The sequence below is a fragment of the Diuraphis noxia genome, unplaced genomic scaffold (assembly GCF_037042655.1).
Source record: "Diuraphis noxia isolate RWA-SAM2 unplaced genomic scaffold, SU_Dnox_SAM2 contig0005, whole genome shotgun sequence".
Lineage (NCBI taxonomy): Eukaryota > Metazoa > Arthropoda > Insecta > Hemiptera > Aphididae > Diuraphis > Diuraphis noxia.
In genome coordinates, this window is record NW_028301715.1 from 21,564,016 (window position 1) to 21,577,597 (window position 13,582).

The following is a 13,582-nucleotide window of genomic DNA, read 5'->3' on the forward strand; positions in this document are numbered from 1 at the left end:
ATTCTATAATTTCAAATAGTTTAGAGTCACCATTTAGTATTAACTATTGCCAGGAAGTCAAAAATTATTATTTGACTAACATAGTTATAAATAAAGAACAAGCTATCGATATTTGTAACAAAACATTGAATCAAAGTGGTCCTATCTGGAAAAAAATGAGGCAATGTAGAATCACTGGCACTTCATCTTATAATTTTTTTACTTATACAAAAGGTATAAACAGTAATTGGGATTTTAAGGTCAAATCTGTGATGTTTTCTAATTTTATTGGCAACAGTGCTACTAAATATGGTTTAGATAATGAGAAAAATGCTCTTTTGTGTTTTGAACATGATTTTGATGTTAAAGTTATTAGATTAGGATTTATTGTCAATATAAATTGTCCATGGTTTGGATTTAGTCCAGATGGATTTGTAAAATGTGGACTACATAATTACTGGCTTCTGGAAGTAAAATGTCCTGTAGAAGGAAAACATTTATGTGGATCTGATTTGATTGCTACATTGAAGTACATTAATGTAAACAATGGAGAGTTGTCATTAAAATCTAAACATAAATATTATGCACAAATACAGCTTGGTTTATTGTTATGTAATTTAGATAATGCCTACTTAATAATCTATTCCACATTTGATAATTCAATTTTAACTATTCAAGTGAAATTTGATATTACTTTTTGCCAAGAATTTTACAATGTTTTGACTAGTATTTATTTTAATGAAATTGTTCATAGATTAATAAAAAACAATTGAAAATTAATTATAATTAGTATTATTTTATTTCAAATCCTGTGTTACTTATAATGGGATTGCTTAAGTTAACAACTCCACAAACAATACACATTATTTTATCTATTTGGCTTAAATTTACCCATGCAACTTTGTGTTGAAAAATCTTGAAAATTTTTATCCTTTGGATTGTTCTCTCAATGTGTACCCTTGCTATTTCACAGTTCACAATGCCATCATCAGAACTCAATTGTTTTTGTTTCCCTAAGAAAGGTGGCCTATGCAATTTGACTCCTCGATCAGTACACTCTTTATCGATAAGGAATCCTTTGTCAACCATTATAGAGTCACCTTCTTCACATTTATTTAATATTCCACTGTCATTAAAAATAAATTTGTCACTTGCTCTTCCGCCATATACAGGACTCAAAAATGATACTAACCCATCTGGTGATATCCCAATCATGCACTTAATGGTATGATTACCTTTATAATGTGAATATGTACGTATTCTGCAGGTTAGACATTTAGGTCGTTCAACAGTGGTTTCTGTGCAATCTAACACAACTCTAGTATCCATGAAATTAAGAAAACATTTGGGAATGTTTCTTTTGTTTAGTTGTTTAGACGACCAAAGTATTGATGGCTTCAAGACTAAATACAGTAAATCAACAGTAGCAATAAAATAATTTTTGCAACTCACAGCAGATATTCCAAATAACACAGCAAGACAATTGTATGACATATTCAATTTCAATTTAGTCAATGTGAGAAAAATACGTTTTCTGGTATCTATGCTAAAACTGACTGTATAGTTAAGTTTCATTAACACTCTGTCTGAAATTGTCACCAGTTTATCTAATAGAGATAGGTTCATGAGACCAGTGAACGAATTTAAATCAGAATCTGATTGAAGTAAATCCATAATTGTATTTTTTGAGATGGAATACAGATCCAACAAATCTACTTGAATTCCTTTATCTTCTGTTACTAGTTTAGAATTAGTAAGCTCTAACTTGCAACCATTATGTTTTTTATTTTCTGGTATTTTCATGGATGTCGAAAATATTAAATCATTTACACCATCGTTGGAAGTTATGTCCTCTGAAAGAATGTGTGGCTCATCAAACGAATCATTTTTCCTACATGACTCATTTCTAAAAATTTAAAACAAAATTATAAAAATATATTAATTTATATTTTAAAAACCACTAAATAAATCGAAATTATACTTACAAACTAAAATGAAGTTTCCTTCTTGCATATCTTTCAGCACGTTGAATAATTTTCCTTTTTGTAGGACTGTTTAAGGATTTATCAAATAATCTTAATGGTATATTTTGAGAAGGCACTGCATGTTTTGCTAATCTTTTAACCTTGACAGGTGAGCTAACTAACAAAAATCAAAAATCACTCAATTAAACAATAAACTATGTTGTAAATACAGTATAGTATATTCAATGAATAGGTATAATCACATTTTTTAGTCTTTACAAAATCACTAATTAAAAAATGTTCACTGCATACTAGTGAAGTTTTTGAACTTTTAATAGCCATTCTTAACACAACTTCCCATTTCTTTTTAAGACTCCGATCAGTTGGAAATTTGTGAAAAGATATTCCTCTTTTTTTAGGACTATCAAGTATGAAATAAAATCAGCATGGTTCATGAATACATTTAATCATTCATTATTTTTTTACTTAATTTTTATATTATTTACCTGGCTGTACATTGTGGAACACAACAGGATTTATGTTTATACCTCACTGTAAAAGTTTTTTTTGACTTAAAATATGTATGATCCATGATGTTATAATAAATAATAATAAATGTAAATTAAAATAATAACAATGTTCATTGTTTATACACAATATACCTACACAATACACAAATATTCAAATATTGCAACATATTATATTTTACATAGTAATATTACAGTGAGCCCGTTTCAGATAGTTCTCTTTATTGACACTAGAGTTCAGACCCTTCGCTTTTGATCGCGAATTGCGATTATTATTATGATTATGTTTTATTATCTGTAATATTGTGATATCATCACTTGTATTATATTTATAGTTAATATTATGTACTGTTTAATCACAAAATAAAATAACTATGTGATTGTATTATGATAGGTATTTGAGTTAATCAACAAAACAATATAAAACACATTTTTATTTTCGTGGGTTTTTTTTCCGTGGGTTTTTTTTCCTTGGTCATTTTTTCCGCCTACCAGTAATTGGATATAGACATAATGACAAGTACCTACCATACGCGTATGATGATGATAATAATAATAATATTGCGGGTGGTATTCCACACTCGTCGTCATCGTTGCTGTAACATAATATATAGTTATTATACTATCATCATACTATTTGTGTATCACAATTTGTGCTGTTATAGAGACAGTTTTCTGCGTAATAAGATTTAATTTCTATTGATTTTTTCGCGTTCATAATCGCTTATCGATCCATTCGATCTTTACGTAGTGGCTATGGTATATAGTGACATAGTGTAGTATTTATGTATATGATTTCTATTTTCTAATATTATCGCAATCACGAACGATGCTACTAATTAGTAATTACTGCTACGACGACGAAGACGCGTGTCAGGCTAGCTCAGACCTGTAATGCAATATTTTATATGTATAGTGTATACCTACAAACTTTAGCTGCTATGTATATTATCTATATATACTACACACACTTACCCACGCCAGCAGGATTCACTATCCTCGTGTCTGCATCATCTCTCTCTTTCCCTATCACTAGCTCTTATCCACTCTCTCTCTCTCTCGATGTGTGCCTCTTTACGTATGATTATTTTTATTATTGTTATGTATTCGATGGATGGTCAGTTCACACGGCTACAGCATCAGTATATGCAATGTCCACCGCAAATGTGTGAGGCGTGAGAATTTCGGCAATATATTATATTATTATAACATGTTTCCACTCAACTTGACGTTTTCATACAACATTATAAGCATTACAGATATTATTATTATTATTTTTATCGTCCGTGTATAACAGGTGTGCGCCACTGCCGCGCGCTGTGTAATGCCTAGCTGCAGCGCAGTGTTGATATTGGTGCGGTTTATATACGTGAAACATATTATTATTATTATTATTATGTATTATATACGGGCGATGACAAACGTGGCGGCGGCCAAGTCATTAATTTTTTTTATTTTCTACTATTATTATAATATGATATAATATTATTTCATTCAACAGAGAAAAACACGTCGCATCTCCTCCTGTACATATAATATATATATATATATATATATGGGTTTATACAAGTATGAATGAATGTAGGACTCGTCGCCCCAGAGGAATGCCGTTGAATATAAAAAGGCCCCGTTCGTCACCCATATACAAGAGGTATAGGTGTGCTCTCACTTTCTCTCAATGACGGCGGTGGTTTCAATGAAATTATTTTGTACGTATCAAAGCCGATCCCCCGTGAGACTCTTAACACGGTTTTATATCTAGTTACACTAAAAATATTAAGTGTTCTCCCCCACGCGCGCGTCACTAAGCGTATTATACATTTATACACACACACACTCGCGTGTATATATATATATATATATATATATAGGTAGGATAGACAGGAACATATAATACAATATATACACGAAAATTCGTACATTGTGTGTTCCGCCGGGTTATATAATATATCATTTTTTTTTTTCGTTTCTCATTCTTCGAAATATATAATATCATTCATATGTATATAGGTACCGAAGTGGGGTGTATATATATACTTCACATAACATATATAATAAGTGTATGGGTGAGATACTGCAGAGATGATAGTATATATAAGTATGTATTATACGTCCTGAGTGAAGTGCGCGCGTATGATATATAATAATAATAATACATCATATAAATACTACGCATATTATCGTATACACACTATACCTTATAATAATAATAGACATTATTACAATATAATATAGCATTGTTGTATCGTTCATGCCGCCGTCGTTAACTGTTGCAGCGCGCGTTCCCGGGCCGATCGTTAAAAAAATCCTAATAACTGCCGAGTACAATGCGATTAAATTGTAAAAATTATATTATAGTATAATATATTATCATAAATGCATGTGCGCGTGCACCGTAAATCATTCAGCGTTTGGGGAACAATAATCGGGACTTTTTGCAAGCGACAAGTAAAAGGACGAGCGATATATAATATAACATATTATTCACCAGCTAGGTATAGGTAACTATACCTTTCGGTTTTTACCGTTTAACGCATACACATACGATGACGTGTTATGAAATTGTTGTGTTCTGTTGTGCGATTATTCCGCGCCAGCAGCACCGTCTCGCGATTTTCACATAATGTGCGCGCATTTCCGAACGTATAATGTAATGTTATTATTATTTTTTATTTTACATAAAATAAGTGTAACCTATAAATTATAAAATGATTTTTAATGTCATCCGTATATTATTGTGCATAGGTATGGGTAGGTGGGTAGGTAAGTCCGTAAAAGAACGAACTAAAGCTCATAAAAACGTCAGACTCATTGGGACAAAAATAACGAGTGTGTGAAAACTGAAAACGTCTCTTGATGTGCAGGCGTGGTAATATATTTTGTTTATTATGTTTATAACACCAAACAGGCCACGGCGTAATTGAAAAAAAGAAATGCATACAATAAAATAGATTATTAAGTTATTATTATTATTAAGTTCAGTACTATAAAACCCACACGCTGCATAAAAATATCTCCTAACTATTGTAAAAATAATATATAGTTGTCAATCAAAATAATTAAAAAAGTTGCATAAACAATTAGAAAATAATTTAGTTGTATTCTTTGGCCAAGAGGTTCATATTTGGAAAATATTTTATAAAAAACATTTTCATAGAAACTTTTCTAAAATATTTTGTCATCATTTTTATGCAACATATAGCATAATATTTGGTTATCACGAGAAGAAAATATTTGTACGATATTGTTGATCAAATATTTAGTATTCAATCACCTCAAAATATTATAACTTCCCAAATGCTGTGTGGGAACTATTTAGATGTGAACAACATGAAGTACATAAATTAATAAGCAGACAAAGGGCTAAACAATGGTCTACGCACAACATTATTGCTGCAGCACAAATTCGTATATGAATATATTATATTATAATATATAGATAGGATTATCGAAACCGTAAGTGGCGTAAGCTAATAGAATTTTATTAAATATTAATATCAAACAATATGATGCTCATAAAATACATAAAAATGAAAAAACCTATACGAGACGATATTTGCGTTCGACATTAATATTATGATGGTATTATATGACATCAATTATTTAAAATTCCTTATTCTCATGAAGAAATTTTAGTTTTAATATTTAAACTAACATTACAAGATTGGAACTTATATGGACATACATTTTTGATGTTAAGCCGGAGACAACGCACAGATACACGATGTTGTGTACATATCAATTGCGGACTCGATCTCCGAGTTTTATTTAATGTCCACAATAGTTTAGTTAAATATTAATTATTACCGTTACATATTTTGCAGTAGATATCTGATCAGACAAAATCGTTAACTTTATCGTGGCAAATGACTATATTGGTTAGGTTAGGTTATACAAGTTTAATTTCAGTTATGTAAATGACAGTAAATTTTTTTCACACTCAGTAAATAACCTATCCATGTGATAGTTATGTCAATGTCAGCATGGCAAATTTAAAATATTATAAATGTTTAAAATGATTTATAATTATTAATTATTGTATGTATCACATAAGGAATTCATAGTTACTGCATACAAAATATGTATTAAAAATCACACAAATAAAATAAAATCATTAAATTCACGCTGCAGCATGTAAATACATCATCGGCACGTTATGTATATATATATATATATTATAGGTCATACGATTATTGAATTCATTCGACATGGGAAGAATTAATTAATTAATATCATTATTATGAATTATGATTATTGTAACCGTTACGCTTAAAATCTAAAGAGTAATCATGAGGTTTCTGTGATGGATACAGAATAATAAGTATAGTATAAGTAATAACAAGATGAAATAATGGTAACGCTCTCGATGTCACACAACATTATAGGATGGCCCCAGCTATAATAAGACCTATACATGTCAAAACAAATTTTAAAAATCGTATAGTTATAGGGGGAGGGTAACGCACATGTCTGTTGCAGCCGTTCGTGTTTATCGATATTCGAATAATTTTTATACAGCGCGTAAATATTATATGATTATATGCTACGACGAGGTTGTTTCACGATCGTATTTTTTTCGAAAATCACACGTTACCGGGGTTTCTGTTTTCAGCCGTTTTGTGATGTCTGTATATAATAATATATATCTACTCACTAATAATAAAAGTAATCAGGCCATATTATATAAGTATAATAGGTAATAATACCCGGTACCGTTTCCGTTTTAAATAAGTAAAATATGTGCGTTTTCGATGTATCATATTATGCGCATCGCCTTTGTTATTAAACCACGACGCTGTTATTATATTAATCCGTTAAACTTTTCGACATTACGTACAGTCATAAATCATAATAATAATATTATTATAGGTATTATAATAAGGTCGCGTGCGCACCAATAATTCAGGTCGGAAGCGCGTGTGCTAGTGTTATATAGTAAATATTAAATAACTATAATCTACCTAATAATATCGTAATATCGATATTATATAATTATTGTAACGGTACCGCGATAGTTTTTTTTTCAATTTGAGTTTGAATATGTGATATAAACAATCCTACCAATACATAAACCGCCCACAATCGATATAATTATAAAATTGTATTAAAATATTATTACCGCCGCGTGCATCACAATATTTATGCTATTCGTGCCCGTCTCTTCTCCCCTCCACCGCATTCCAATTGAATACGGGAATTACAATAATGAATACATTTTTAATTTCACAATCGTATAATATGTAATATGTTTAAACATAAACCATTTATATACTATTAACATTATTACTATGATTATAGGTGTACGTAACACGTAATAATTATGTGCGCGGAGAAATGAGGGCGAGAGACTCGCGGCGGCTTATACAGATATATATATAGGTACGTCGACGGCGGCGGCGGTGGCGGCGAAGAAGAAATAAAAATTAATTTAACAGGCTGGTCGGACAAATGGACGAGAATAATATATTATGTTGTATCATATTAGTATTATATCATATATATATATATTCATTTGAGTTTTTTTCCTCTATTATTGTTATTATTCCTGTGCGACGTATCGTATATCGTATATATTATTATTATTGCTATAACAGACAACAACAGTTAGTATAGTGACCTAACCTATACACTATACAGGTACTGAGTGCAGCTATAGCAATAGCCTGCAGAGCGAGAGAAACGTGCTTAAATACATCTTAACATACACGCGTATTTATAATTTATATAATATATAAAATATACACACACATATATATAATATATATACGGTGAGTTGGTGAGTATATAGAGCCGAACAACACAAGTCCAATTAAACGCAATAAGTTGAAAATCTTGTAGTCAGCGGCAGCGGACGATGGTGCCCGGTCGGCGTATAACGCACGATAGACCTGCGGAAGAGCAAGTCCGCGGTGCAGCCGGTACGGTTATGGGTGAGCGGTGGAGGGAGGTGGAGGGGAACTGTGCAACCACGGTAGCCGTATTTCTAGTTTTGGACCGATACCTAATTGGCTGCTGGAATTACCAACGTGCATTCCAGACCGCCGCCCATTACAAATTATACGTATATTATATTATTATTATTATGAATTTCTGCCACAGCAATAATGTATTTAATAATAGGTATACGTCCCATGTCGTGTAATAGATAATATTACGTACGTGCAGGTAAACACGCGTACTCGGATAATATATTTTAACTTATACATGCGGGAGGTACTAAATTTCTGTACATCATTGGCGTATGCATAATATTATAATAATAATAACAATATGCGTGATGTAGGTATGCAGTGGCGTATTTTCAATAATTTTCTTGAGGGTTGGGGGTTAAACCCGGAATTGGTTAGGATAGGTAACACCTCCATAGATCAAAACGAAAGAGGGCTCACCGTAGCAGGATACTATAATATTATATTATATATTAAGGTTAAGTATCTATATATGAGTGTAGATAGAGAGAGAGAGAGAGAGAGATACTCCTCATCTCTGAGTTCTGAGTTCTGACCACGGCTTAAGATAGAATGGTTGCACAACGAGTCATTATTTTGTGATCACCAATTGTTCTTATCAGAAATCTGTTAAAAGTTACGTTACACCGCTATCTAGTTGCTTACATATACATCATCAAAATTCTATTCTTATTTTATATTGTGGTATTCAAAAAGTACTAATTAGTAATTTACAAATTTTATGGATAATCCGATAATCCTTTAAAGTTTCAAACTCATCAAATTATAAAATGAAAAATTATTTCATCAATAATAATAAGGTGCTTATAGTGGCTTCACATATGTAATAAAACTTTATATCCCAAAACAAATAAACACTAATTTAAAATTTACTATTTGGTAAATAGCAATGTGTGTAATAGCCTCTATACTATTAGTAAAAGATATAATATCTATCAGCAAATTTTAATTGCTATTTACTCCAATATCCACTGGGTCCACTGCGGGTTCTGAAGTTTCTGGTTCACACAATTTTAATGGAATTGCTCCCTTTCTTAATTTGTGTTTTTTTAAGCATATCTATAAATTAAAATAATACCTACAGACTACAACATATTTTAACACATAGGTACATAGTGTATTGAATAATATCATATCATTCATAATACAACAAATTCTTATTGTATGTAGCTCAATAAAGAAGTAAACTTATGGTGTACTTATTAAGTCCTTCACCAGACTCCCATGTGCTAATAATATCACATTCTTTAAAATGTGAGGCGCACACTCTAAAACTTTTTTTAAATTTAATACCTAGAGCATCCTCCTAAAGTTTTTTTATTTCGTCCTCTTTAGGAACGCCAAAAAGAGTTTTGGACGCACAATGTGACTCGTGAATTGCACAATAATTAGGCATAATGACCAAAAAGGCAATAAACGTAATAATTGAATATTCACAAAACCAATTATCAAACACAGACTACAGTGATGAGATTTCGTTTAAAAGATAATACATAAACATAACATTGTCATTTAATTATTATATAGATAGAGTATGAGATCAGTGAATCGTGATTATAATAATTGAGTTACTTATTAACTCAATTATATTATATTTATTATTGAAAATGCAATAATTTAATATTATGGCGGGAAATGGGAATATTTTAATACTGTAGTACCAATTAACAACCACCAAGAGCGTTAGTAGTAGTTCACTTTTTCGTTTGTTAGATAAGAACTCTCGTATACCGCCTTGTAATATTGCGTAGTATAGCCCGATGTGCAACCATTCTATCTTAAGCCGTGGTTCTGACCGAGCATGCAGGGTGGTAATAAAACGAAAATGTCATAAATTTGTTTATGGCTGATTTAATACAAAATGGAGAAGGATGGTGGAAATCGAATTGTGGTCGTGGTTTAAACCTAACTATATGTACGTAATATTTATGTGAGTCGTTTGCGGTTTTGGAGAAAAAAACAAGGACGCGGGTAAACGAACGACCGGACGATAAATCACTGCTGAAAAAATAATACTACACATCAGTCCGCGCACTTATAGCGAAAACGTTTTAGCTTCTCTTTTCCCACCGACCTTTTTTAGATATTTGTCATTTGTGTGTAATAGTTTTATTATACGTAGTCGGTTATCGCCGTTATCGGGAACAGAACGACCTCGTCCGTTGTCGACAAATGATTGTATGCTATTTTAACGGAAAACAGAACTCGGTCGAGTAGGACAGTTCCAAAAATGCATTTGGCTTTACGAATATGGATAGATGGGTTAAAATGAATCATTATGACAATTTACAATAGATTTTTTTAATTTTAAATACACATCGTAAATACAAACAAAAATATATATATTTAATATTTTTAAGGAGTATTATATAAGAACATGTAATACTATGTATACATAAATAATGTAATAAGTATTTAGAATTTTAAATATTATATAATATACAATAATTATAGCTTTAAGCTTATCGACTATATATTCTACAATGTTCTCGCAATCCTACGAACTTTTCAAATTTAATATACTTTATAGGTAGGTACATAGTATTCTTATATTTTGGGAGAAAAAAGGTTGTTTTGTTGTATTATACCTATCATTTATAGACGAAAAACAAGAGAGAGGCGTTTAGTCTCACAAAACACATAATATGACAGCTTTTAAGTTATGTACCTCAAAATCGTAATAGATTTTCACCCATAACGTTTTTCGGCAAAAATCATAGTTTTAAATAAAGGATTAAATTTTTGATGATAATCGTTTTAAATTTTGACGGGCGCCAAACTACTGGAAACTGACCGCGTTTACATAATAATGTAACTTTAGTCTTTAAAACATATATGTATACATCTTCTAGTCGTATATCTGTGTATAGCGTACGCGTGAGTATAATAAAATTACCCAATAATTAAAATATAATATAACATACATGATACATATATAGGTATACAAACAAGTATATATAACTGTGACGCAGCACTAGTTTTTTTTCTCTGAGCCGTGCGGTAAAACGTAAAACTCGGTTCTGATGATAATTTATTGTATATACGTTTCGAAAGATGGATTTAATAATATCATAATTCATAATATATACGAGTATACGTATATATATATTTCACGTATGAAAATATTCAATTTTTTTTTTTACTCCAAGCGTTCAAGATAGTCCAATTAACAGCGTATTATAGTATATATTATTATTATTCAACGTCACTAATACGAATACTATAATATTAATATATTATCACAGATTATATAAAACCAGATGGTGCACTTCTTCGATTTACTGATAACACGAGCCTACCTCAAATCAGTAGGGTCACATACGAGAAATAAATTAATGTACCACAACTTTTACCATAATTTTTAATTATTGTATCAAATAATATTTAATACATAATAATATAATATTATATGTACTTTGAGCGTCAATGGCTCAATGCTAATGGAATCCCAAAAATCATATAAAATTTTGCATATCTTTAATTCAATATATGGATTAGTCTGTTATAATCTTGGGGCTTATGTTTATAAAATCTACTTGTATTTTTTAAAACTTTTAACAGATATTCATGTTAAGCACACAAATACTTGCCCAACATTTTTTGAGAAGTGTTTTTTAAATATTTAAAATATTTTTTTGTGCATATTATTCCATTGTATTATTAATTTTAATATTCTATAACATTATTAACATTCAGGACTATCAATTGCCACTCTCTGTTGTGTTGTATATTATATTATATTGATAACAGATAATAGTGCATACCTATACAAAATTCTTATTTTCAAAGCTATTGTAGGTAGGTACCAGCAAAATTGACACACGTACTTGTAATACAATTACGTACCTATAGACAGGAGTTTTTTATGGAGAGGGGGGAAGGATTTAGGGTTTTGTAAAACTATTTCTTTAATACACATTAATTAATATTATTATAATAATATAGGCTAAAATAAACTCAATGGGGTGAAAGGGGGCTATAGCCCACTTAGTCCTCCTACTGCCTAAGTCCTGCGGTTATAAATGGATTCTATTATTTATAAATAATAAAAGTTTTACCTATATATGGCTATATACATACATTTATTTATTTACTAAAATAGGTACTTATTTATTTACACAGTCCTGTTTATAAAGTGTATACGTATATATTATGCAGTGTAATAGTAATATTAGTATTTTTAATCGTATTACTAACTTATAATACTATACATATGAGTATATAACTTATACCTATAACTTGTAACTTTTTACAATACATAATATATATATAGGTACCTACATGCATGATGACCATCGTCGGTCGCGTCTTTGAATATAAGTTGCACCTTTGCAGCGAACCGTTGCACTCTATCGGCCGACCTGCGCTGCAGCATGTCGAGATAGGCAGCAAATTATTATACACATATTCGCGAGTCCGATGTGTCGGAGACTTCGAGATAATTGCAACTCGTGAATTATGTATGAGTATGCAGTGCGAAGACGTTTAAAACAGACACTGCATGGGCAGGTTTTTCGTTTGTTTTTTTTCTTTTCGTCTTATCACATAATATACCTACACTGCAGTCGCGTGGAAACGAGATCGTTTGCGTCAGATAACAGATGGCAGGCTGCAGCAGCAGCATCCGACGGACCACGGAAAACGTCACCGCCGATGTCGCGCACGTTTCAACAAACTCGATTTTTGCCGATTCCGACGACGACGATCGTATGTAGCGCAGGATCGTAGATATTATAATAATAGTCCATGTTAGAATATAAATCCGCAAAAGACTGCTCGCCGCATAATAATATGTCCGCAATGTGTATATTCGAATACCATGAGACGAACGCAAAAAAAGAATTGCCAGGACTTATAGGATCTAAACATCCTGCATACGATACTTTATTATTATTTAATTATTCAATTATTATTGGATTGTGAATGTTGCACAATGCATATAAGCACATATATGCCTATAAAGTAGGTATGACATCGGAATAACCATATCAATATTATGTGGTACTCGTCGTCCGGCTAGGTCGTACAACCAATTGCAAATTTTTATTTAAGTACCTACAATATCATTTGAGGAGCCAGAACACGAGGAGTACAAGAGACATCATCATTTGAATTTCGTGATAATCAAGCCTGAAATAAGTGT

At 31.1% G+C, this 13,582-nt stretch overlaps 1 protein-coding gene across 1 annotated transcript; it reads right to left on the minus strand.

Moving 5' to 3' along the window:
- Positions 1–228: 228 nt before the first annotated feature.
- On the minus strand, positions 229–2,728 carry LOC149055058 (uncharacterized). Its single transcript, XM_089228990.1, has 4 exons — positions 2,450–2,728; positions 2,207–2,364; positions 1,965–2,121; positions 229–1,885 (listed from the first exon to the last, which is right to left on the minus strand). The coding sequence occupies exons 1-4, from the start codon at positions 2,533–2,535 to the stop codon at positions 772–774; spliced, it is 1,515 nt and encodes a 504-aa protein (XP_089085116.1). The 5' UTR covers positions 2,536–2,728; the 3' UTR covers positions 229–771.
- Between the last annotated feature and the right edge of the window lie 10,854 nt (positions 2,729–13,582).